The 24,694-nt window shown below is 43.7% G+C and overlaps 2 protein-coding genes across 8 annotated transcripts; both read right to left on the reverse strand.

Moving 5' to 3' along the window:
• Positions 1 to 102: 102 nt before the first annotated feature.
• On the reverse strand, positions 103 to 24,416 carry LOC105015964 (phospholipid-transporting ATPase IA). Of its 7 annotated transcripts, none has more exons than XM_010879468.5 (34): positions 24,307 to 24,416; positions 19,584 to 19,698; positions 19,142 to 19,241; positions 18,855 to 18,953; positions 18,592 to 18,637; positions 18,394 to 18,434; positions 17,614 to 17,687; positions 17,101 to 17,170; positions 16,830 to 16,957; positions 16,277 to 16,554; positions 15,289 to 15,416; positions 14,474 to 14,640; positions 14,244 to 14,316; positions 14,043 to 14,148; positions 12,667 to 12,749; positions 12,462 to 12,511; positions 12,266 to 12,335; positions 8,338 to 8,422; positions 7,003 to 7,142; positions 6,509 to 6,647; positions 6,347 to 6,411; positions 5,902 to 6,074; positions 5,398 to 5,581; positions 5,046 to 5,156; positions 4,727 to 4,801; positions 4,488 to 4,610; positions 4,184 to 4,262; positions 3,925 to 3,986; positions 3,682 to 3,738; positions 3,415 to 3,522; positions 3,186 to 3,274; positions 2,812 to 2,904; positions 2,500 to 2,594; positions 103 to 1,444 (listed from the first exon to the last, which is right to left on the reverse strand). In XM_010879468.5, exons 3-34 carry the CDS (start codon positions 19,223 to 19,225, stop codon positions 1,344 to 1,346), a joined length of 3,276 nt encoding a protein of 1,091 aa, XP_010877770.1. In that variant the 5' UTR covers positions 19,226 to 19,241; positions 19,584 to 19,698; positions 24,307 to 24,416; the 3' UTR covers positions 103 to 1,343. The 7 variants fall into 7 exon arrangements, with proteins under 7 accessions (XP_010877770.1, XP_010877768.1, XP_010877772.1 ...); XM_010879466.5 differs by lacking the exon at positions 24,307 to 24,416 and adding an exon at positions 21,959 to 22,351; XM_010879470.5 differs by lacking the exons at positions 17,614 to 17,687; positions 24,307 to 24,416 and adding exons at positions 17,975 to 18,048; positions 21,959 to 22,351.
• On the reverse strand, positions 9,511 to 12,254 carry LOC105015962 (B-cell receptor CD22-like). Its single transcript, XM_010879465.3, has one exon. The coding sequence runs from the start codon at positions 11,828 to 11,830 to the stop codon at positions 10,022 to 10,024; it is 1,809 nt and encodes a 602-aa protein (XP_010877767.2). The 5' UTR covers positions 11,831 to 12,254; the 3' UTR covers positions 9,511 to 10,021.
• Positions 24,417 to 24,694: the final 278 nt, after the last annotated feature.

Consider the following 24,694-nt stretch of genomic DNA (forward strand, 5'->3'; position numbering starts at 1 on the left):
CACACTGCTAATACTAAGTGGTGAGTGACAGTTGTAAATGACCTTATCAATTATTTAGAAAATATTAATGGAGAAAAAAAAAATATCACAGACAAGGAAAAGTTGCATTTTAGTGTTGTAGTGGTTTATTCATTAGTCCCTTTACAAATCTGAGAATTAAATATTTAATGTTATAGGCCAAGTTAAAATGAAATTATGAATTCCTTATTTTGATTTGTACAACATACAAACAGCTTAACCGCTTTCACAGGCATGAGGTTTGAGCGGTGAGAAAAACTTATTTTACACACACACACACACACACACACACACACACACACACACACATATATACACATACTGAACATGGATAAACATGTCTAATTCATCAAAAACAACAGCAACAAAAAACAGTCAATACACATCACTGAGATCAAATTTGCATTGCGGTAACTAAAAAAAACAAGCTATGGACGGACCTCAAACCAGGCAAAGGTTTTAACACATTAAGAAAATCCTAAAATCATGCAACCATGCTATCGAGATACACTACTGCATGAGAGAAACTCTCTGAAAGGCACTGTTTGGATGGAGCGACTGGAGAGAAACATGGAATGTACATCAGTAAGTCACAGACAGCTCAGTATGCAACTTATGAGTGCTTGACACCATTCTGGAGTGCAAAAAAGGGAGATGTTAGATGGCATTAATGAATCGTAGACTATATTCACCCACAGACATTGGTTTTTACCAAAGGACTCTTTGGCGAGGCACGTCACAGGGCCCCCCCCACTGTACAACTCGTTTCAAGTTCAGATGTGTTCTTTTGAGGCATTCAAATACAGCTGTTTATGTGGCTATGTTCTGTTGATGTTGAGAGTCCTTACCACACGAAAAGGTAAAAGATGAGACGAGTCTCTTTAAACATTGTCCATGGCTCAGAATTAAACTTTTTCCACTGACAAATATAAAAACAGGTTGAGTCTTCGGGGGGGAAAAAGACTCGTTAAAAAGTAAGTGATCAGGCAAAAAGAATATAGTGATTCAACACTTCCCGCAAATGTAATGTAATATCAAATACTTCTCTGGAAACAGTCCTACACCCACTTCACCTGTGTAGATTTGAAGTAATAAAATAAGTAAAAGCGATATGGCTATCATCTTCCCTTTGCCTCAGATAAGGTAAGTGAAATCAGCGCCATATTGCATACACTTATCCAGTCCCCTCAAGTGGTCCAGTTTGGTTATGGGTTCAAAGGTTGTTTCCAAACTGGCCCACATTTGATCGGTGACTTTTTCTCAACCTTCTATAAATCACTGCAGCATGTAATAGGAGGGCGTCGCTGGGTAGGGGAGGGGCTTCATCACTGGGTCTGGGCGGGCCTCTGTCTTGTGGTGTCGTACGACCGTATCACATCGGACTGTGACACCGCTCCGTTTTCATCCTGAGAGAAGGCGTAGCCATCTGAATGAGAAGTCAGACGTTACATGAATGTCAGGCCCGACCGCCATCATCTCACACTGGCCAACTTCAGAGTTTTTCACATTCGCACTAATAAGTAGCAACTACAACCCCTGACCCCGGTCTCAAAGGACGGTTTCGACATTGCAGGTGGCACTGCAGGCTTACTGATTCACCTAAAAAGTATGTTACCATTTTACTCCTAGTTCCGCTCGAGGAAATCGGGAAGGGGACCTTGTTTCGGTCTCCATTAGGGCTGCAGCAGTAAACCCAACCCACGGTATGGGCTACTAGAAAGCATCAGGGAGACGGAGTTGTGTTTGTTTCTTTGCACTGGGGATATCGATACCGGGGGAGGTGATGATGGCATGGACGTGTTTACATGTTTATAGGGGGTTAGCAGCTGCTCAGGCTAATTTCATCAAGCAGTGACGACATACAGTTAATGTTTTATCAACACCTCCGTGCTAGTCCGCTGGAATGTCAAAAAGATGGTAAACTAGAGATCTAAAAGAAGCTGGAGGTTCTAGAGTGTTGGTTTATCATGACCACCACTCGTTTTGTTGACCTAGCTGTTCCATATTGAGTTCTGCTCACCAAAACGACAGTCGGGAATGGGCTGAAAAGGATTCTAATCACGACGGGTCAAAAACCTACTCCTCTCAGCAGAACTTGGTGCTGTATGCAGCAGCAATCAACAAAGATCGCTAAATGCAAACACTTTTAATTTAGAAAACTACAATACAACTAATTACACAAAACCTACTTACTACCTAGACAAATGTCTTTTACCAGGAACTATTTCCATTCAGCCCAGGGACTACAGTAAAGTTTGCCAACCACTCAGACCACAGGGAAGAGCTTAACCTCACCACTTTCAAGACTCTATGGCTATAGGGAAGTGGACCTAGATTACCTCAGAAGTCAATGACAATCTCACACCCTCCAAGCCTGCGTGTGTACGGGGGGGGGGCACAAAAGGCATTGTGGGAAATGTAGTGTTAATTCTGCGTAAGAGATGGTGGTATGCCTATGGTGCGTGTGTGTTTGATACTTACGTAGCATGTTTGGGGGAGGGGTCTCAGTGCTGTATGTGGACTGTGTGCTGTTTTTCTTAAACACATTCTTCAAGAGCTGAGCTCTCTCTGACAGACTGCAAATACACAAAGGGAAGAGTGTCATACACGGGCATCCTACTATCTTGGTGGGAACCCCAAAGTTAATATCCTAACAGTGACCACGGAAACCTTAACCATGAATCTGACTCTGAACACCTACGGCTCAACCATTGACCTAATTCTGAGGCCTAAACCTAACATTGAATCCTAAGTCTAAACCTAAGCTTACAAAGAGTTTTGTATGAAAAACACCTTTTCCCATGAACCACTGCTCCCAGATCCTGAGACTTAGCCTCAAGCTCCTGCACCTCATCAACCAGATTTTTCCAGAAGGTCCTCTTCACCCTGTAGAGAGTAAGCAGAACCTCTAAATATCCAGAGTGAGTGAGAAGAAAAAAATCTAGACTTGCAGAGAGAGTGAGCGAGCAACATGTAATATGCAGCGAGAGTGAGAACAACATCTGGACTGTACGCAGGGTGAGAGAACAGATCAACTGATCTAAATGTGCTTAAGGGGTGTATATTTGAGGAATGAGAAGTAAATAGGAGATTGTAAATTGTGGCTGTTGACACAACATAGAGGTTCCCCTGAAGCTCATGCTGTATATATTTAAATTAGGACTCACACTCTAAACACAGCATCAAACAGCAGCGATGTGACAGGGATGAAGATAAGACTCATCCAGAACACTCCTGAGGTGAACATCATCCCTGCCTGCAACACACACACCCACACACAACAAATATACACTTTTTACACACGAGTAGCGAACCACTTTATAGCAAAAGAAGCAAACTCCCTATTGCAACAAATTGTGAAACAATATTGTGCATTAAATGCAAATTGTACTTCACCTGTCCAGACATGTCGGGTGCAATTGGTATAACAGGCCACAAGGAGGAGTACAGCCAGAAAAACAGCACCCATAGGCAGATGCTCCCCCAGATTGCTATGTGACTGAACTACAGAAAGAAGACCAAATCAGGACAGCATTACACAACTCTAATTCTTACTCATTAAAATGTTTTATGTTTAATCTCAAGGAAAACCAATATAAATGTAAAGGTTAACTTAAACCCATGGACATTCTGGACGACATTCGGAATGTCTTCTGAACCCACCAGTGTCCATGATGAAGTCTCCAGGCCCGCTTTGAGACAAACGGTGATCACCACAAACTGCAGACAGAGAAACCACAAGTCACTTAACCAATCACTGTTAAATGAGGATGTGGAGAATCTGAGAGATGTCATATCAGTTTCTATCTCTTTCTACTGTGTGTAACCTAATTTGAGTAAACATTTTGTAAAAAGTATTTTCAGATTTATTTGGCATTTGGAAAGGCAGGCAGTCATTTTACTCACTGTGTAAACCATATTTCCTAAGAGGAGATAATCCGGAGTCTTCCCGTTCCAAGACACAGTGTCTAAAATATATAAGGCAGGTATCAAGAGACCAAACATGAAAGACTGCATCATACAAGAGCAAACCACATACATGTACAGAGACAGACAAGACAGAGAGACAGAGAGAGACAGACACAAAGAGACAGACAAAGAGGGACAGACAGAGAGATAGTGAAACAGACAGAGACAGAAAGACAAGCGGAGACAGATAGCATACCGTGCTGGAAGGCCAGCAGGGGGAGCCAAAAGAGGACGACAGAATGTAGGAGACCGTTGAGACAGTACGCCCAGAACACCTGCAGCAGGACAGGGGAAAGAATTGAACCAAGAGGGCCTTCCCACTGAGCAAAACCATTTAGAAGACGTCTATTCAACGTCCTTTGCTAATTTGGTTGTTCAAACGTCTAAGTGGACCTCTAGCCCTAACTGCACATTTTCAAATTCATGCTGGACATGAACAATTCATGTTTTAATTTTCAATAGCAATAACAAAAAGAACGTGGTTGAAAGGTGGAGTGTACCTTCGTGTTGAAACCCAGTGCATTCTGAGAGGACTTGTAGAGTTCGGGGTATTTTAACATGTTTTCTTTCTTGCAGCATCGCTCAAATATACCAAGGGCCAGAGGAGGCATCGCGGTAAAGATCTTGGACAGGGGCAAACACACAAACAATACAAATGGAAACAAAATTCCATGCACCAGTGGGTCAATGTTAAGGAAGGACAAATTCAGAAAGAGCTCCAGGAAAGGATTGAACTTACCACATTGTAAAGACCAATGCACCATCGTTCAAATAGAATCTGACCAGAGAAGCCGTTCACAATCGCAAACCAGATCTGATACACAGAAGGAATTTGGCTGTTAAATGCTGACTTCCAGGCAGAAGAAAACATCCTCAGGTTTTACATTACCCCAATCCCAGTACACCTTAAAATAAATTCTGGAAGATTTGAATTTCCCGCATTTTTCATATTGATTCTTAAAATTGTCAAAACAGGGATTTTTTGGAAAACGTCTGAAAACTAATTGCGCAAACCAGAAACAGCTTAAACCCCCATGGAGGAAGCAATTCCAGTGTACCTCAATAATGTACAAGACAATGTTCTTGTAGAAGCAGTACAGGATGCACTTGGATACTCGGTTGTAGTTCCACGATCCATGGACAAGGAGCAAATTCCTCAGGTACTTGAACTGAAAAGAGAAAGAAAAGATGACCTGTTTAGGGTTGGGGCAAAACCCATATTATCATATTGTTGATTTGCACTGGTAGCGATGAATATCATCCCACCCACAGAAGCAATATTATTGTTACGTAGACTGTTACCTGGGCGATGGATTAGTCAGAGAAGTAAACTGTTACCTGGGCGATGGATTAGTCGGAGAAGTGAACTGTTACCTGGGCGATGGAGTAGTCGGAGGAGTGAACTGTTACCTGGGCGATGGAGTAGTCGGAGGAGTTGGCGGCCTGCAGGCCCTCGTTGCCAGAGATGCCTATCCCAACGTGAGCCGTCTGGATCATGCCGACATCGTTGGCGCCGTCGCCAATGGCCAGCGTGATCACCTTCACCTGCCTCTTGACCAAGTCCACCACCTCTGACTTCTGCAGCGGAGACACCCTGGGGACAAATACAGCCTCGGGTCAGTAGGAGAACAGTGGAAGGACACCGTTCCGTGAGCTAGAAAAGGAAGACAGCGATCTGGTATCAGTTCCTGTCTGACACTGGCTCTTGAGCTTGTTCTCACGTCCACATGAGATGTTTCAAACATCGGCCAGGATAGTGTGAAGTGGATACATACATATATAAGTGTTTCAATCAGGAAACCGTTGACATCAGTCTAGAAACCACTACTTATCCTTTTATGTCTACCCTGTTAGAACATGGCTGGAGCCAATCTCTTTAATACAAATCAAGGGCTCCGTGCTGTGATTGGCTACCTGCAGCAGATGACGGCCTTGCAGGATAAGGCCAGATCCAGGAAGTACTGGCACACCTCGAAGCTGAGGGCGTACTTCAGTGTCTCGCCGTCAATCACCAAGGCAATGTCGTTCTCCCTGCGGAGCGCCTCACCCAGAATGCCGCAGTGATGACTTAGAACTGCGCGCGTCCCCTGCAGAGACAATGAGGAAGTGATTAATGTCCACCACTTCCCTTTTATACAAAGGGACTTCCGTTTTCTGAACATGTGATTCCTGTGGGGATGAAGCTCACAGCCTTGGTGGATCTCGTTTCCCAACTCTAACTCACTGAGCAGAGCACAAGCACGTAACAATAATTCTTCTATGAATGTCAGTGTGGCTCAAAACAGAAGTGGCCTCAAATCACGGAGAGGTTTCCTGTGCTTTTACCAGCACTGAGGGAGAGGGTGGGACGGTGACTTACATCCAGAGTGTCCTCGTTCACGACCAACAGCCCCATGTTCTTCCTGAGCAGCCGACACGAGTGACCTGAAGAGCGGGGACAGAGGTCATTTGATGGGACTAAACTAGGTTTGGGAGCTTTCGGTGTGTGTTTGTGAGTCTTTCCGACAGTCTCTCTCCTCACCTATATTGATGGCAGTCTCTTGCTTGTCTCCGGTGAGGATCCAGATCTTGATGCCGGCTCGGAGAAGAATCTCTACGGTCTCGGGGACCTCATCCTGCAGCTTGTCTTCTATGGCTGTGGCACCAAGCAGCTGGAGGTTCTGGGAAAAGAATATGACTACTTGACTGGCACATTTCATATAGTTTACCCAGTACAATGGAATCTATGGAGCGGTGCCAGAAGAGATACTTTGGTCCATCTCGTCATGCTAGATCAAACACAGACAGATGCAGAGCCAGGCCTCACCGATCGGCTACACCGATGCCAAATCAGAGCTGCGTTCACAACCAAAACCCTTGAAAACAACCACGTTGTAGTATTCACTTTGTGGAAAGCCTCATTATACTATTTTATGTGTCAGCCAGATTGCGGGGAGAAATTGGGTGAATTTACAGTACTTTAGGTTTACCGTAAGGACAGGATTTCCTCATGATGAGAACAAAACGTTGGTTTACCCGCTCAATGAGTTCATAGGTCTCCGCCAAATTCAGAGCTCGGTTGGTGATGGAGGTGGCGGCTTGCTGGTACAACTCCGCCCACTCCCTGTACGACTCCTCTGAGATGTCAGCCACAGCGTAGCACAGGGTCCTTAGTCCTGACAAAACACAGAGACAGAGTGAGATGACAGAACCTCCCAAAATGCACTTGATGGTCCCAAAGCAAAATGAGCAGTTCTAAAATAATTCAAATAGTAAAAGACGTTTAAGAGTCCATGCAGCCAATTAAAGGGAGCTTTTACCAGATTGCATAAACAGATCTACTCCTCTATGGTCAGTTTTGCCAGATTTCATTGACTGTAAACCGCACAATCTCCCGCGGACTCCAAAGAAACTGCCTGAACAATGTTTTTCCCTATACAACCCTATCTGTAAATGGACCCACCCAAGCCCATTTTTGCCCACACACTGTCATTAAAAATGGCCCAATGAAGTAGGAACCCTCCTAATCTAGCAACACTGTCTATGGTCTGTTCATGTCTAGGCCAGTTAACCAGACCAATAGGACAACAGCAAACCATCACCCCAGTTAACCAGACAAATAATAGGACAACAGCAAACCATCACCCCAGTTAACCAGACCAATCTGACAACAGCAAAACCATCACCCCAGTTAACCAGACCAATGGGACAACAGCAAACCATCACCCCAGTTAACCAGACCAATCTGACAACAGCAAACCATCCCCCCAGTTAACCAGACCAATCTGACAACAGCAAACCATCACCACAGTTAACCAGACCAATGGGACAACAGCAAACCATCACCCCAGATAACCAGACCAATGGGACAACAGCAAACCATCACCCCAGTTAATCAGACCAACAGCAAACCATCACCCCAGTTAACCAGACCAATCTGACAACAGCAAAACCATCACCCCAGTTAACCAGACCAATGGGACAACAGCAAACCATCACCCCAGTTAACCAGACCAATCTGACAACAGCAAACCATCCCCCCAGTTAACCAGACCAATCTGACAACAGCAAACCATCACCACAGTTAACCAGACCAATGGGACAACAGCAAACCATCACCCCAGATAACCAGACCAATAGGACAACAGCAAACCATCACCCCAGTTAATCAGACCAACAGCAAACCATCACCCCAGTTAACCAGACCAATCTGACAACAGCAAAACCATCACCCCAGTTAACCAGACCAATGGGACAACAGCAAACCATAACCCAATACCTGTTTGTAACAATATATATAATGTTCAGTTAGTTATACTCTGATTCCTAATGAATGCAAGAAAATGAGATCATAGTGCAACTCTTGCTCACCCTCTGTGGCAAACTGCTCCAGGTGGTCAAGTGTGATTTCTTGGTACTCAGAGCTGTCCTCCAGTCTCTCATAGATGACAGAGTCCTGACAATATATACGTATTTCTATCATTAAACACTGAGAATATGTACAACATGCACTTTAAATGCAGAGAACAACTTTGTCACAAGGTTATCATGATTTTTTTTTTATAGAATAAGAAATCAAGCATTACTCTAATGATACATAAGTTATACAAAAGACACATATGTAATGAGAAAGTGTATCCAGGACAGACTTTAGAAGTTACAATTAATAAAATCCATATAGCATCTGAGAAAAGTACTTCAAAATATGGAGATGACAGCGAATGTTTTTACTTATTAACATTATAAGGTGCATAATCACAATTCAATGTAATGGATGTATCAATGTAGATAATGATAATTTAAGGGATTTGATCCCTGGGATTTCAAATGTACCCCATTTCCCAAAAAGTTGGGATGCTGTGTAAAATGTAAAGAAAAATAGAATGCAATGATATGCAAATCATTGAATCTGCATATTCAACAGAAAATAAAACCAAGACAACATATCAAATGTTGAAACTGAGAAATGTTATTGTTTCTTGCATATGCACACTTTGAATTTGATGGCAGCAACATGTTTCAAAAAAGTTGTGACAGAGGCACCAAAAGACTGGAAACGTTGTGTAATGATAAAAAACTGAACCTGGTGGAATATCACACAACTAATTAGGTTAATTTGCAACAGGTCAGTAACATGATTGGGTATTAAAAGACAATTCCAGAGAGGATGGGTCTGTCAGAAGTGAAGATGGGGAGGGGTTCCCCACTCTGTGAAAGACTGCACGGGAGAACAGTACGATAAAAGGAGACCCTGAACTGTTGAGCAGCTGAAATCTTATATGAAGCAATTCTTCCACATTCTAAACAACAGCAATCGGTCTCCTCAGTTCCCAAACGCTTACAGAGTGTTGTTAAAAGGTGATGCAACACAGTGGTAAACATGCCCCTGTCCCAACCTTTTTGAAAGGTGTTGCTGGCATCAAAAAAAGAAAATGGGCATGTATTTTTCCCAAAACAATATAATTTCTTAGTTCCAACATTTGATATGTTGTATTTGTACAATTTTTATTTATTAAATATAGTTATTAATGATTTGCACATCATTGCATTCTGTTTTTATTAGCATTTTATACAGTGTCTCAATATTTCTGGAAACAGGGTTGTAATATTTTCACTACAGGTTAACTTCTTTGTTGCTGTAATATCCCAACCCCATATGGCAGTGTCAGAAAATACGTAGTTTTTCGATTTGCATTCCCATGCAGATCATTATAATCGCAAGGCCATTCAGTTAGGGTTCTGTGATGGTCCCTTCACCCAGGTTCTGGCAGTGGTTCTTTTCAATCAAGGTTCTCTGGTGGTTCTCCATCATTGTTTTTAGGGGATTCCATTTAGTCCAGGTTCTGTGGTGGTTCTCTTCATCAAGGATTTGTGGCGGTTCTCTTTATCATGGTTCTGAGGTAGTAGTCTGGTTCATCAAAGTTGTGTGGTGGTTCTCTTAATCAATATTCAGTGGTAGTTATCTTTGTCAAGGTTCATTCTGTCACGGTTCTCTTCATGAAAGTTCTGTGGTGGTTCTCAATCAAGATTGTTTGGTGGTTCTCTACAGTCCATATTATGTTGGGATTTTTTGTACGTTCTCATACACTGAGGCTGGAACGTTTTCCCCAGGAACTGTGTGTGTGCTGGTCACCAGTGTGTCATACGCTGGGTCCCTGGACTCCATGCTCAGCCCGGCGTACGTGTCATTGTCTGGGAGGACCCTGTGGGTGAAGGTGACCGCATCGCGGCCTCCTGCGGCTCTCCGCTTCAGGATGCAGCAGATGACGAGTAGGGAAGCTCCAGCGGCCAGGACCGCCAGCCCCACCCAAGTCCAGGCAAGAGCCGAAGCCTGGACAGCGCTTACAGTAACCTGAATGCTAGAGTTCGTGGATCCTCTCTGGTTTATGGCCTCACACAGGTATCGTCCACTGTTCTCAAAGCTGAAGTTGGCAACGTGGTAACTGTTACTGAATCCACTTTGCAAAATCCTATCATTGAAATACCAAGTATAAATGTCCACTGGGGGGTTGGCATCACTGCTGCAGGTCAGAGTCACTGAGCTGCCCACCACTAATCCACCAGAAGAACTCACTGACACCAAGGTGTTTTTTGGCCCATATCTGACAGCGAGAGTCCCTTCTGTAGAGCGGAGATTCTGGTGGCCCTTAACAGCACAGGAATATCTGCCAGCATCCTCACTGCTGACCGGGTCTAGGTACAGGCTGGTGGAGTTGACATCAGTGTTTGGTATAAGCTGTCCGTTCTTATACCAAATAAAGGTTGTATTGATATCCAGGCTACAAGCGGTATGACACCTCAGAACAGCTTTCTCCTCCTCGGACACAGAAGCAGGATCCATCTGTAATTGGAGGTCTGTGACAGTCAGGATCACACCAGGAATGACATGTTCCCGAATATATATATTTTTTTCTACGAACCGATATTCAGCCGAGTCACTCTTTCTCAGGTCCTTGATTACCAAGGTGGAATCACTCCAGTTGTTCCCATGGTATTCCACACGACCAGCGTAGTCGTTATCCAACCTCAAATCTTCAGACATCCGATTTGTAAACCAAAATGAGCCTGATCCTCTATAACCACGCCAGGGTCTATAACCACGCCAGGATCTGTAAGTACAGGACATGGCCACAGTGGAGCCTTTCAGGGCACAGACTCGCCTCTTGGTGTAAGTCACACTCCAACAGTCACGACGGTCACACACTGCAGAAGAGTGGAGATCTTCATGGCCTTTCACAGAACAGGAGACTGATTTAAGACGCATCCAAAAAATGGGGTTTAGTTTTTCAAGGTATGGGGAAGTGTCCTCCTGTTCATGTCGTCCATCCACATACCAGATGTAGTAGGACTGGTTACCCAGAGTGCAGGTGGTACTACAGGTCAGTCGCCGTGAAGACAAATTTCCCTCCACCCACAGGTCTGCGATTGAAAGAGCGACTCCCTCTGTTCCATTTGTCCAGTCAGAGTTGTCCGTTTTATATCTGAAGAAATATTCTCCTTTGTCACTCTCCCTCAGGTCTGTGATCTTCAGGACGCAGTCCACCGCCGTGGTCCCACGATACTCCACCCGACCAGCATATCGCTGGTCCACTTTCAAGTCAGTAGGCCCATCTTTCCCCCACTGACTATACCAGAGGTTTTCTGTAACTTGGTCTGGATAAGTAAAAGGACAGGGCAGATCCACTGATGACCCCCTGAGAGCACAGACATGCCTCATGTTGTTTTGCCCCAGAGCACATGTCACCGTCAACAGAATGAGAAAATACCCACACCATGCTGTTCTCAAAGCCATTGCTGCATCTCTGGCGGAGAAGTAGATTAAGCTGGTGAAGTTGTGATCTGTCTTTACAGTGAGACACTGCATGCATACTAGACGGGTGTATCAGGATGTTGGTGTAACATCTGAGAATCGGAATCTGAAATGGGGAAGAATCTGCAGTAGAGCTGGCTTCCCCTTTTACAGTATCTAAATGATTAACCTCTGGGAAGACCGTGTGTACTTCAGCCCTGAAGGCTAATTGGGTGATAGCTGTGCTATATGAGACTATATACCCACGGGTGTGACATCACGGGGGTTTGTGCTGTATAGCAAAGGCCTGTGTCCAAGAACTTCTTAAGATCAGCTCTTAGCTGCGACATACAGGCCATTGCAGCACAGCCCTCGTGTCTTCTTTCTAAACTGTACCACGTAATAAGCATATGTCAGAACTGAAACGTCTAGAACAAAGACGTTGCACTTCATTAGAGGAACACATTTTAAAAATAGACTTAGTGTCCATTCTTAGTTCTTCATACTAACAGCTCCTTTGCAGTAGAGTCGAATCTGCCCAGACGCTGTACGCACGACCACCGACATTCTCTTGCGTTCACTAGAAAAGAGTGAGAAGGGTTTTCAAACGAGAATCCCGAAAAACCACAACAGCCCAACCGTAGACGTGCAAGACACAGAGACAAATCAACGAGACAAATCAAACGGCCAAAACATTTTTAACTACCTTGTAAATTCGAGGACATTCAGCAACTCAAACCTTTGTTCAGTTCCCTGCTGCAACAACAGGACAAACAACACAGACGTGTCTTTATTGCAAGGTGAATGCAAGCCTCACAAACTGTCAACTGTTTCTCTAATATGCCAACGTGCTTCAGATGAAAAAACTGAGCCGTGTATGAATGCAAATGTAAGACAATTTCTCCACTTACAGCCTGTATGATGACCGAGTGTGGGGTTCGTCCAGAGAACACAAAGCCCAGGTAGCCTGCTGCTCTCACCAGAGCCCCTTCGTCTAGACATGAGAAGGCAACAGAAACCAGAGTGAGCCTAGTTTGTTGGGAAATATCATTTTGGTTGTTGGGAAATTACCTTTAGTTTGTTGTTGGATTACATTTGCAGTAATGTGAATGTAATCATTCACATTACTCATTGCAATCACAACAAATCATTGCCATCACAACAAATTGTGCTTTAGTAAAACAATCGATCATGACTTGTTGAAATGGGGATCCCCCTGGCCGACAACATCAAAAATCTCTTTCCTGACTTTAAAGTCAGAAAGTCAAGTGTCAGACAGGCTATATTTGTCTCGGAGGGGATACAAACATTTCCAAACAATTTAAAGTACATCATTCTACTTTCTGACGGAACATCTAAACATTTTAGAAAATGTCAGACCACTGGTAATCTACGTACAACAGGGACACAAAAGGTAACTCTCAGGAGTCCACTTTTTCACCTGACTGTGAAAATACCATTTAGGTTGTTAGGAAATACCTCTTACCATTTCATATTTTGATAAATCCAAAGTGAGACAATTCATCACACAGGAAATATTTACACAACGCTATGGAACAGGACGTCGAAAATTAGAACAATATTCAACATTTTAAAGATGACCAAACTCTAAAATATGTGTCTCGGAGTACAAAGCCACAGAGACAACAGTTAGAATTAAACTGGAGATACAGAGCAGGCGTTTCCAATCCCAGTGCTCCCAACAGCACAGCATACGGTTGGAAACAAGCGCACCTGTTCCAGGTGAGCATTAGAGGCGTACCTGGGGAAGAGGCTTGATAAACATTAGAGGCGTACCTGGGAAAGAGGCTTGATAAACATTAGAGGCGTACCTGGGAAAGAGGCTTGATAAACATTAGAGGCGTACCTGGGGAAGAGGCTTGATAAACATTAGAGGCGTACCTGGGAAAGAGGCTTGATAAACATTAGAGGCGTACCTGGGGAAGAGGCTTGATAAACATTAGAGGCGTACCTGGGGAAGAGGCTTGATAAACATTAGAGGCGTACCTGGGGAAGAGGCTTGATAAACATTAGAGGCGTACCTGAGGAAGAGGCTTGATAAACATTAGAGGCGTACCTGGGGAAGAGGCTTGATAAACATTAGAGGCGTACCTGGGGAAGAGGCTTGATAAACATTAGAGGCGTACCTGAGGAAGAGGCTTGATAGACATTAGAGGCGTACCTGAGGAAGAGGCTTGATAAACATTAGAGGCGTACCTGAGGAAGAGGCTTGATAAACATTAGAGGCGTACCTGGGGAAGAGGCTTGATAAACATTAGAGGCGTACCTGGGGAAGAGGCTTGATAGACTATCGAGTCACCAGTTTTCTCAGGAACAGCAGTGTGGCAGACCGCCATCATGGTCAGGAAGTCCCGGATGACAGTGGCCGTGGACTGCAGACACACACACACACAAACACTTCATTTCTGAAAATATACACACGTGCGCACACACTCGGCTACCCGACGGTCCAATGTCATCCACTCACGTGATCATTCTGCAGATTCTCCAGTAAGGACGGATCATCGAAGGCCCCTTCTAATGGAGTCTCTCTGTCGTGCCTGTCAAAAAATGGTAAAAGAACCTTGTTCTACGGCGTATAATCGAAATAATCTAATCACTGAACACCAAGAGCTGTGCCACGAAACACAACGAGACACGGATTTGGCAAACAGTAATTGGCTGGTTTTTGGCGGGATCGGTGGAGTTCCCTCTCACCCATAGGCGACTCCAGCTACAGTGCACTTCTTAAACTGCATTACGTTGCAGGTGAGCGTGCCCGTTTTGTCCGAGAAGACGTACTGGACCTGGCCCAGCTCCTCGTTCAGGTTGGAGGTCCGAGCCATGGCGGAGGAATCCGTGGCCTCGTAGTGCATGTCCATATCCTGAACACACACGGATACACACGCACGTTTGAACTTCGCAGGGAACCCGTGCACACAGAACTAAATTGGGTTCTGAATAAATGGAGTGTTGGGATTACCGCGGTAACAATGTTCTGCATATCCACTCAATGGTTTAATGTAAAAAAATTATTAAAAAGGGTGAAAAAGGGGTTTAAAGGAGGCAGATTGGACCTGGGGTTGATATAAGGGCCAGATTGCACCTTTACCTAGGACCCCCCCTACTCTTAGCACAGAGAAAGTCAGGTCATTTATTTAATATCCCATCCAAAAGACGCTCTACACAAGGCCTTCAGTACACTGCAGATTGGGATTTGACCACTTCCACTGGGATTTGACCACTTCCAGCATTCTGGTCATCTGTTCAGGGTCCGACTCAGACCAATCTTACTTAGCTTCAGAGGCAAGCCAATGGAGGCAATCACACTTTGATCACTACCAAAACTGAAATGGATTGCAGCCAGTTAAAACTGAAATGGATCCTGAACCCAGTTCAGATAGGTTGTATTGTGCAGTATGTTTTTATTTTATTAGGATCCCAATTAGACGTCACAGTGTTCCTGTGGTCCGACACACAAAAAAGACAAAAGAATCACACAAAAAGATTTGAACGATATACAATTTTCTCACCCAGTTGATGAAGTACGCCTGGACGAACTTGATGACCTCCAGAGTCACCAGCAGACTGATGGGGATGAGGTTGTTGAAGAGGATGATGAAGGTGAGGAAGTTCAGGCCAAAGTTGGCAGCGCCACCATCTGTCAGTAGTAGGAGTTAGACAGAAACTATTATATTTATGTGAATAAAAGGCAGAAAACTGCAGGGACTACAAGCTGACTGTGAATAAACACACATTTGCTCAGCAGTTCTCTACAGCTCTACCAATTAATCCCAAATCCTCTGACAAGGTCTAGCAACTGGAGGTTAAAGAGCTCCATGAACCACGAGAGTTAACAAGGCTAATGAACAACTGGAGAGGGTCTAAGATGAGGCAATCTGGGGGGTCTAAATCAACCGCAGCCAAATGCCAGAAGTGATTACCTGGAGCTGTTAAGCCGTACAGTGGTGAAATAAAATAAAGGCAAATGTTATAATCACATTCACTGAGAGGTTTATGTTTACAGTAATATACCTGGTCTAATATAGGGGATAATGGCTTCATGATCATATTCACCACACATCACATTGTACACATTGTTCTGTATGCAATGTAAAATAATGAGAAGTAACACAGTAAGATAAGATTAAGTAACCATGTAAAATAATGAGAAGTAACACAGTAAGATAAGATTAAGTAACAATGTAAAATAATGAGAAGTAACACAGTAAGATAAAATGAAGTAACAATGTAAAATAATGAGAAGTAACACAGTAAGATAAAATGAAGTAACAATGTAAAATAATGAGAAGTAACACAGTAAGATAAAATGAAGTAACAATGTAAAATAATGAGAAGTAACACAGTAAGATAAAATTAAGTAACAATGTAAAATAATGAGAAGTAACACAGTAAGATAAAATTAAGTAACAATGTAAAATAATGTAAAGTAAGTTAACGTAAAGCAACATAACTTAGAGTGACGTAAAGCAACGGAACACAATCATGTAAAGTACTCACAGTTGAGGTCCATGTACCAAGCCTGGTCCCCGTGCCGGGTCTTCCAGACAGTCTGTCCGGCTGAGCAGCCCAGAGAGATGGCCAGCAGGCAGCCAAACAGCGCCAGGATCAGGGTGTTGGTGACGCGCTCCACACTGGACAGCTTGAGCGGCGGCCGCGTGCTGTTCTGCATAAGCTTGGTGTCGTGGCCCGTGTACACCACCATGCCATGGACCCAGCGGGTGTTCCGAAGACGGGCCCCACGGAGGAGGATCTGCTCAGGACCCAGCGGGACAGGGCTGGGTGGAAAAAACATTTGCAAAAGTGATTGGGGGGTTGGCAAACTGGAAAATTCACCAGAATAACCCAAGGAACTCTGGGAATTAGTGATTTACACTGACTGTTAAAGCAGTTTCAGAAAGTGGATACATTCACTGTACAAAAGACTACAGGTAAAGCTTGCTACTACATTGCAGAAAGACAAGGGTCTAGTACTGGTTACCTCACGTCAACTGTCGCTATAAAAAGGGCTCTAGAAATATAATTGGTCGACTGACGTATAGACCCCTCTAACCTATGACCCTCGAGTCGGATGACGCCCACAAAGTCGTAGAGGTGGCGATTGGGGCTTTCGCACTCCAAGCGCCCGCTCAGCCGCGACAGGCTATCAACGTCTCTGTCGTCCGCAGTGACCTGGAGGCCCTGGTGAGGAAGAGGAGTTGTTAGAAATCTACAGGTAGAATAAGGGGCTGGCTCCTCTTAAATGTGACCACAGGAGTCCTGGCATAACGTGCGTGTGTCTATGTGGCGGGGGGGGGGGGGGGGGGGGGGGGGGTGTCCCTCACCTGTCGGATCTTCAGGTTGGTCTCACCATCTAAATTCGAGGTCTCGATGTAGCACATAGCCATTGGCTCGCTGTGGAAAACACAAGGAATGTTAAACAGCCTGGAATGTCAACGCGCCCTCCACTAACTGGTGTTCACAGGAGCTTCATAAACAGGGAACGACACAAGACGTAGAAAAGCCACAGGGCCTGCGGGCTGAATGGCATCGAGAAGGCCGTGAAGGCGAGTGCCCTGCCATCTAAACACATCGTTTTCAATGCAACTGTTCACGAGACAGTAATGTAAAAAGAGAGGAGCGCCTGGTACACCCGGGGGGGGGGGGGGGGGTACAAAAGTGGTTCTGTTAACCAGGATTTAAGCGTGAAACTGGGCATTGGGCAGGTTTCGGTGTTTCGAAAAGGATCCTCATAAAGTGGTGTCCTCGGCTTGTCCCTTGGGACCACTACTGTCAGACAGTAGCCTCAGCGGGACTCTCTGCAGCCAGGGCGTGTTAACAGACTCCTAGACCCTGACCTGGACGCCAGCAGTACGAGGTCCGCCGGGAGGTGGTCCCCGTCGCTGGCTCGGACTACATCGCCGACCGTCACCTTCGTCACCCACACGGAAGAGAGCGGGGGCGAACGGGGGAGGGGTCGGGGGTGGGGAGAGGCGCAGGGGCACACAGACAAACATCACAGGGGACGTCGAAAAGGGGACAGGACATGAAAGACACAGAGACCACCATCACAATCAGACAGAGGCATCGGAGGAACCAGCAGAGACGGCTTGGGCTCACTACAGCCGGATCACCACGGGGGGGGGGTCAATGAAGAGCTGACCCTCAGGCTGACCACGGCACAAACCACCCATCTAAAGTCTCTGCTTAAAGGACTACCTGGAGGACAGCAACACTGAGTCTGCCGGGATGTACTCGCTCACATTTACTCTGACTATATCTCCCACCTCTACCTGCAAAAAACACACTAGTTATTGTACATGACAGACATCAGTCGGTTGCATACGTTTGTCTTCTGAATGGATGGAATGCATTCATTTACATCAGTTGGTCGGGAATCCCGGCAATGATTTTGAACACAGACACTGTATGAATCAAACTGTCAACGTAATGCAGAATTATCTTCTAGAACTCTCTAACATCACAACGAACATCCTGTTCAGTGGGAGACAGGGGCTCAGTTTAATAACTGAATATTCAAACATCAAACATAGAACATGTGGGATTCTTTGGGTAAGAAGACAAAGAATGTACGTGGTAAAGGCATGACTCAAATTGCCTCAAACTTAGATACAGACCTTCTCCCAGTGAACAACCTTCCATGTGCCGTCTCGCAGAACTGACAAAGGAAGACAAAGTAGGACATTTAGTAAAAAGGGTGGAGACCAAAGAATGCATGTGTACTATGTAAGCAAATCCTGATCCCAAATATATCCGTTCATCTACAAATAGTTTCAAAAGCAGTTACGGATATCATTTAGTTAGGTGGTCCTTACCGTGAGTCTCCTTCCTGTTCGCCACTTTGTCGGCCTTGTGACGTTTCTGTTGAAAGGAACATTAAGAGATATTCCCTCCGTCCACATTTTACTAATACTGTATGCCAAGCATCCTAACTCCAATAGATCTTTGTTCAAAAGTAAAAAGCACGGGGAGATTTTCTCAGGCAAGTTTTCTTCAGGAGAACAGACAACTGAGGGATACTGTCTCTACTACATACAGTAAATAGGTATGCATTTATAGTGTGGATCTACGGTCTCACCAGGTCCTCGATGATCTCTTTCAGGGCTGCCACCAACAGAATGAGGACCAAGGGGACCAGGGTCGTCCAGCGACCCGTTGGAGAAACATCCGGAATTTGCTACCAGAACAGGTGATGCAGGACACAGACATGATCAGACTGTGGATCAAAGTAACTCTATGTACGTCTATAAATGAGCTAAAACCTCTAAAGTGAACCATCCATTTCAAAAAGCATAACTTGCAGGCCGGGATTGGGGAGTATTTCGGCTAAACACAGCTGAAATGAACGAAGAAAATAGAAGGCACCTGCAGAAGAGCAATGAACAGGAAGAAGGAGTTGGCAGCTCTCCTGAACTGAGAGTACAGGAATCGAGGCAGGAAGGTGAGCATGTTGTATTTTGCAGTGCTGGAGAAGGGGACAGGGAATACCTCATGGAGAGAACATTTCTGGTATTTACTAAAAAAACTACCAAGTTTAGTGTTTACAAAGTAGACCGATGAGTTAGAGAAACTATCTGATATTTTATCCAGAAACTACTTGGTTTAATGTTTACAAAGTAGACCGATAAATTCGAGTAAATATCTGGTATTTACTAAGAAACTACTCAGTGTAATGTTTACAAAGTAAACTGATGAAATAGAGAAAATATCTGGTATTCACTAAGAAACTACTCAGTGTAATGTTTACAAAGTAAACTGATGAAATAAAGAAAATATTGGTAAAGTATGGTAAAGTATGAACAACTACCTGACATGATTAGTGCAGAACTTGGTGAGTTGAGGCTGATTGATGAATATAAGCCTGGAGTCCTCCAGGTTAGCTGCCGGGACACTCGATGTGGCTTCCTCCGTCTTGTCATATCCTACGGGATAGGAGTCCAAAGAACAAGACAGCATTCAGGCAAAACCTTCATTAATCTTGCCCTACGTGATCTCACAAAATCCCGAAAAAAACCTTCAACACACCCGATTTCTGTGCGTAACGATCATCCCCAGGCTCTGTACAACCTACCATGGTGCAAAGACCATCTGCCAACGGAAAGGCATTGGCCTACAGGATTAAAGCGCCGGAGGAAAACAGCGTCTCTTCTGCCACTCCAACAGAGTGGGGACTACTTTAGACTAAGGAGATTAGCCTAGATGTATCATGACTGACTCAAGACCTGCACAAATACCAGAGGTTAACACTACACACAAATCCCAGACAAAAGACAGTTTACAAGTGCATTTTTGTTCCCACATATTTAATATCCCTGCGGCTTAAAGTCCAACTGTGCATCAGGCACACAGTCACCTCCAAAGTGATTGGCACCCTTGATAATAATGATCAAAAATGGCTGTATAAAATAAACGCCGATAACGACCAACAGGATATTGTAATTTCCCAACATGTGGAACAGAATGTACTTCACTAATTACTCACTGGAACTAGCTAAAATTATAAATGCATTCCAAATGATAAATTGTGTATTTCAGAACGAATCAGATACCAAGACAGCCCCTGTATTTTTAGTACTAAGTGGAAGGAAAACAGCCCACAATGGAACACAATGGGAGGGATGTTAGATATTCCTCCTTTGCGAAATGTTTATTTTGCGGTCTCTTAACTATTTCCTTGTGTATTTTAATGTATGCTTGGGGGCAATGTCTTGCTGTATGATTCAGTTGAAGCCAAGTTTTAGCTTACTGGCATATGGCCATAATGTCACAGTAGCCTACTTTGGAGAGTTTATGATAGCATTGACTTCAACAAGGTCAATTTTTATAACCCAATAAAAAAGGAGGTTATGGAAGGCTAAGACAACATTCTTTATTACAAAAATCTTCCTAAAAACCTAGAATGTTAATTCAGACGTAAAGATGAGTAACTGTATTATTAAGAATCTTTAGGGTTACCAGTCATTTGGACACTGATCTTTTTAAGAAAGAAATATATAGGCCAACTTGCTGTAAATAAGTTTCCTCTGACTGTATTATCATAAAATCATATTTTCTGGTGTAAAATAAACATATGCTCATTACTTCTTAGCCCAATGCTCATGCTTTATCTTTTCTGCCAAATTTATTTCTAGCGTTCTTGATGTTTGTTTTTTGTCTTTTTGGGCCTAATAATGTAAAGCACTTTGAATAAACCCTCTGTATGAAATATGCTATACAAATAAATGCCTTGCCTGTGTTGTTCATTTTATATGGTTTTACCTTGATAACAGATTTTGAGCCAGTGATCCTTGGGTTTCCGGCCAACACTCTAACCACTATCTGCCACCTCATAAAAAACGGCACCAAAAACTATAAAGAGAGTAATTCAGTGCGCCCACACAGGCCATGAGCTTATGATACACAGAACTTTGGTTTAATAATTAAACCAAAGACAATTGCTACATTTTACTGTTCATACATCACTCTGCCTCTGCACCATCTTCTGGGGTGAGTGGGGGGATTTATCAGGGGGCAGGTACATTAGCTGGTCCAACCATTTTGTTGAGGTTTGGAGACGGTAAGCAGTGATCAAACAGTAAATGAAATAGATGCTGAAAATTCTAGGGATAGACTATTTACGTCTGGGAACGAAACGGTTTCAGCATTTGATACGACGTCGGCATTAGTCTGGTCTGACAGGTTCGGTGATGAATTAACTAGCGACCTCTCCTTGGACAAATACCATGGAACAGCAGCTGGGTTATCATGATCATACTGATTAATTTTACAGGACCACAACACTTTTCTAAATCTGAAAAGGTGTGTGTTGGAAACGTAGTACATTACAGTAACAGGAAAAACATTAGACACTAGTGGATTTAAAGTGAAAGTGGGTTAAAAATAGTGTATACTGTTTAACTGTCCAAGAAAGGCAGGCATGATATATTTTTCACTTAATAGACAGACGGCCTTTGCCTGAGAAGTCTCTAACTTCACAATACCTCTACTTCATGTCATGTGCTAGTAATGTACTCAGACTAATCAAGCAAAGTTCTGTACAAATATTTATGAATCGCGAATTAGTTGTGAACCGTCTCCTCCGCTCAGTGTATGACATTCTTTCAGAATGCCTACTAAAAACAAGCTAGCCATTACTTGGAATGGGACCTTATACATCATTAGCGACGGACAAAGGCCACCTACCCTCCTGTCGTGAACGGATGTCCGATAGAATTCCTTCGACAGGCATCCTACCACAGTGAAGGCACCTGTCAGTGCCGGGTCGCTACTGCTGCTGTAGACGGCTAGCTGACTGCACTAGCCCAGCATGCTAATTTACGTTAGATTGCTGGCAAACATACTACGTCACTTGAAACCGTATTTTCAGAACTGGCGCTAAGAAAGGTTAGTAGCTAACTAAAGCTAGCTTAACTTGCTTAAGTTCCTCGTGTGCGTTAATTAATTCGTGTTTAGCACGTATACATTAGAGGGTTAATAAGAGTGTCGCAGATCGGGGCATGAATCATAACGATTTTAGCTGTCTGACATTTTTCACTCTTTGCAGCTTTGGCCATCTGTATTGTCATGATCTGTTTGGATTTTGTGTGGAACAGCTTCCGGGTTATACGTTCGTTGTTTCACGGTCCAGCTGAAGGTTCCGGCCAATATGCTTGGTCTGTTTTAAAGTCACCATGCAGTTAATTTATTTCGATTTTTAAACAATCACTTAATGTCTAATAAAGGACGAATTGTGATTTTTTTGTTGTTGATAAAACTCTTAAATTATTTTTCAATCATGTATTTGCTAAAGCCTCCTGTAGCTATTAATACAAGCCTGACTGTGGGCGTTTAGAAATCCAAAGGTATTTTATTATGCCTTCATGTTAGGCTGACAGAATGGTCTAAAACCCACCCTCTTACACAGCTGAACAGTTACACTGGTATTATAATGATATCAGCCTTGTGATATTAAGAAGTTGTATAAAAGTAACACCACACTTGAATAGGCTGAAATTCAGACAGCTTTTACAGAAAAGGGGCATTATATGTTACTTTAATTGCGTTGGTAACCGTTTTTTAAGGAGAATAAGTAATCACAGGGGTTGTTGATATATTGCCACCATTGCTGAAAGCTATTCTGTATGTACTAGACACCGCAGAATGCCTGGACACAGCGGTTTTACCACAACCCCTCAAGCCTTATTGCTTACAAAACTCCTTGTGTGTTGAGTAAGTACCCTAAGCACAGTTTGAACTTCAGTAACAATAGTCATTGTAGCTCTGTTTTCCCTAAATAATGTGGTATGCCTGTGTTCATTCGGCCTGAAGATATTTTTACCAATAAAAACAATGAAAAGACTATTGGGATGCACAAACAAAACTGTAAAAATGTCATTCCTGGCATTATTGGGGATTTGCACACCACTTTGCACACCACCACGTCATTGCACACCACTTTGTCAGTTGTTTTGGTACATACACCACTTTGTCAGTTGTTTTGGTACATACACCACTTTGTCAGTTGTTTTGGTACATGCACCACTTTGTCAGTTGTTTTGGTACATACACCACTTTGTCAGTTGTTTTGGTACATGCACCACTTTGTCAGTTGTTTTGGTACATACACCACTTTGTCAGTTGTTTTGGTACATACACCACTTTGTCAGTTGTTTTGGTACATACACCACTTTGTCAGTTGTTTTGGTACATGCACCACTTTGTCAGTTGTTTTGGTAAAATCATGCAGAGAAAACACTGATTCAGTTTTTGCCCAGCAGGATGAATCTGATGTGGCCCATGCCAACCACCAGCCTGGAGATTTGCCCAGTGGTATGCAGAGAGATCCCAAAATACACCTACAGTCTCCTTCCTACCACTGATCGCTCAATTTTTTCCCCATTTAAACACACGATCAGCAATTCTGTATAGGTAGTAGAAGTCCACGCACTGGGTGGCTGGAGTATTTTTCTGATCTTCGGGTCCTTCCACTGAAACTGTCTGGTATGGACACATTGGATTTCAGGGAGCTCTGGCCCTGTGATATACTTAGTCGTCTGCAGCACCCTCTTCAGCCCCCTGCTGTCTGATGCCGCCAGTACATTTTCAAATGTTAGCTTTTTTTTTTTTTTTGTATCAGACGCTCTTATCCAGAGCTTGTTGCAAACGGTGCACTCAGTCTTCCAAGCGGCTGTCGGGAATGTCAGTTCTACAAGGAAGGACTCGGGGTGCTGTAGCAGAGGCCCACTGGCGCTGCAATTCACATCTCCGTCATAATAAAATGTATTTTAAACCAAGCATCGCTCCCCGGGGTGCGCCAAAGGTTACGTTTACAATCATTCTGTATGTGCATAAAGCTGACTTCTCCTATAATTTCTTGGACCTCGCGTTGGACTAGAAACCATTACATTGATTTGATCTTTGAAAATCATTCCATTATATTAAATGAAAACACATGCAAAGCCATACGATACACCCTCGGCCGGACTAGCCCCCCCCCCACCCCTGAATCTTTATCCTCTACCACATGTTGTTGGGCTTGATGAAATACTTACACTTTGAAAGGCAGTGCCACGCTTGTGATTAAAATGTCTGTTAATATCTCCAGGGTAGCTGTCCAGGGATAATAACAAGAGTCCGGAGAAATGAACCACACACTTCATTACCCCAAAGTGACTCATAAACACTCCTGAGGTTAGAAAAACATGATTTGGTGCCAGCGGTCGGTGTGTGGAGGTTACAGTAGGACAGCGGTAGTTTTTTCCCCTAAATGTCCAACCTTCTCTCCCCTAAGCCTCCCTGGGTGTGAAAAGACGTTGAAACTTGCCGACAGGTAGACCTCCTTGGTCCATCTTCGTGTATCAGCAGCTGTGTTGCATTTTAAAAGAATGGGTAAGATAAGATCCATCTTGTTTCGCTTTTTAATAAAATAGTTATATATTT

This window comes from Esox lucius, chromosome 15 (genome assembly GCF_011004845.1).
Source record: "Esox lucius isolate fEsoLuc1 chromosome 15, fEsoLuc1.pri, whole genome shotgun sequence".
Lineage (NCBI taxonomy): Eukaryota > Metazoa > Chordata > Actinopteri > Esociformes > Esocidae > Esox > Esox lucius.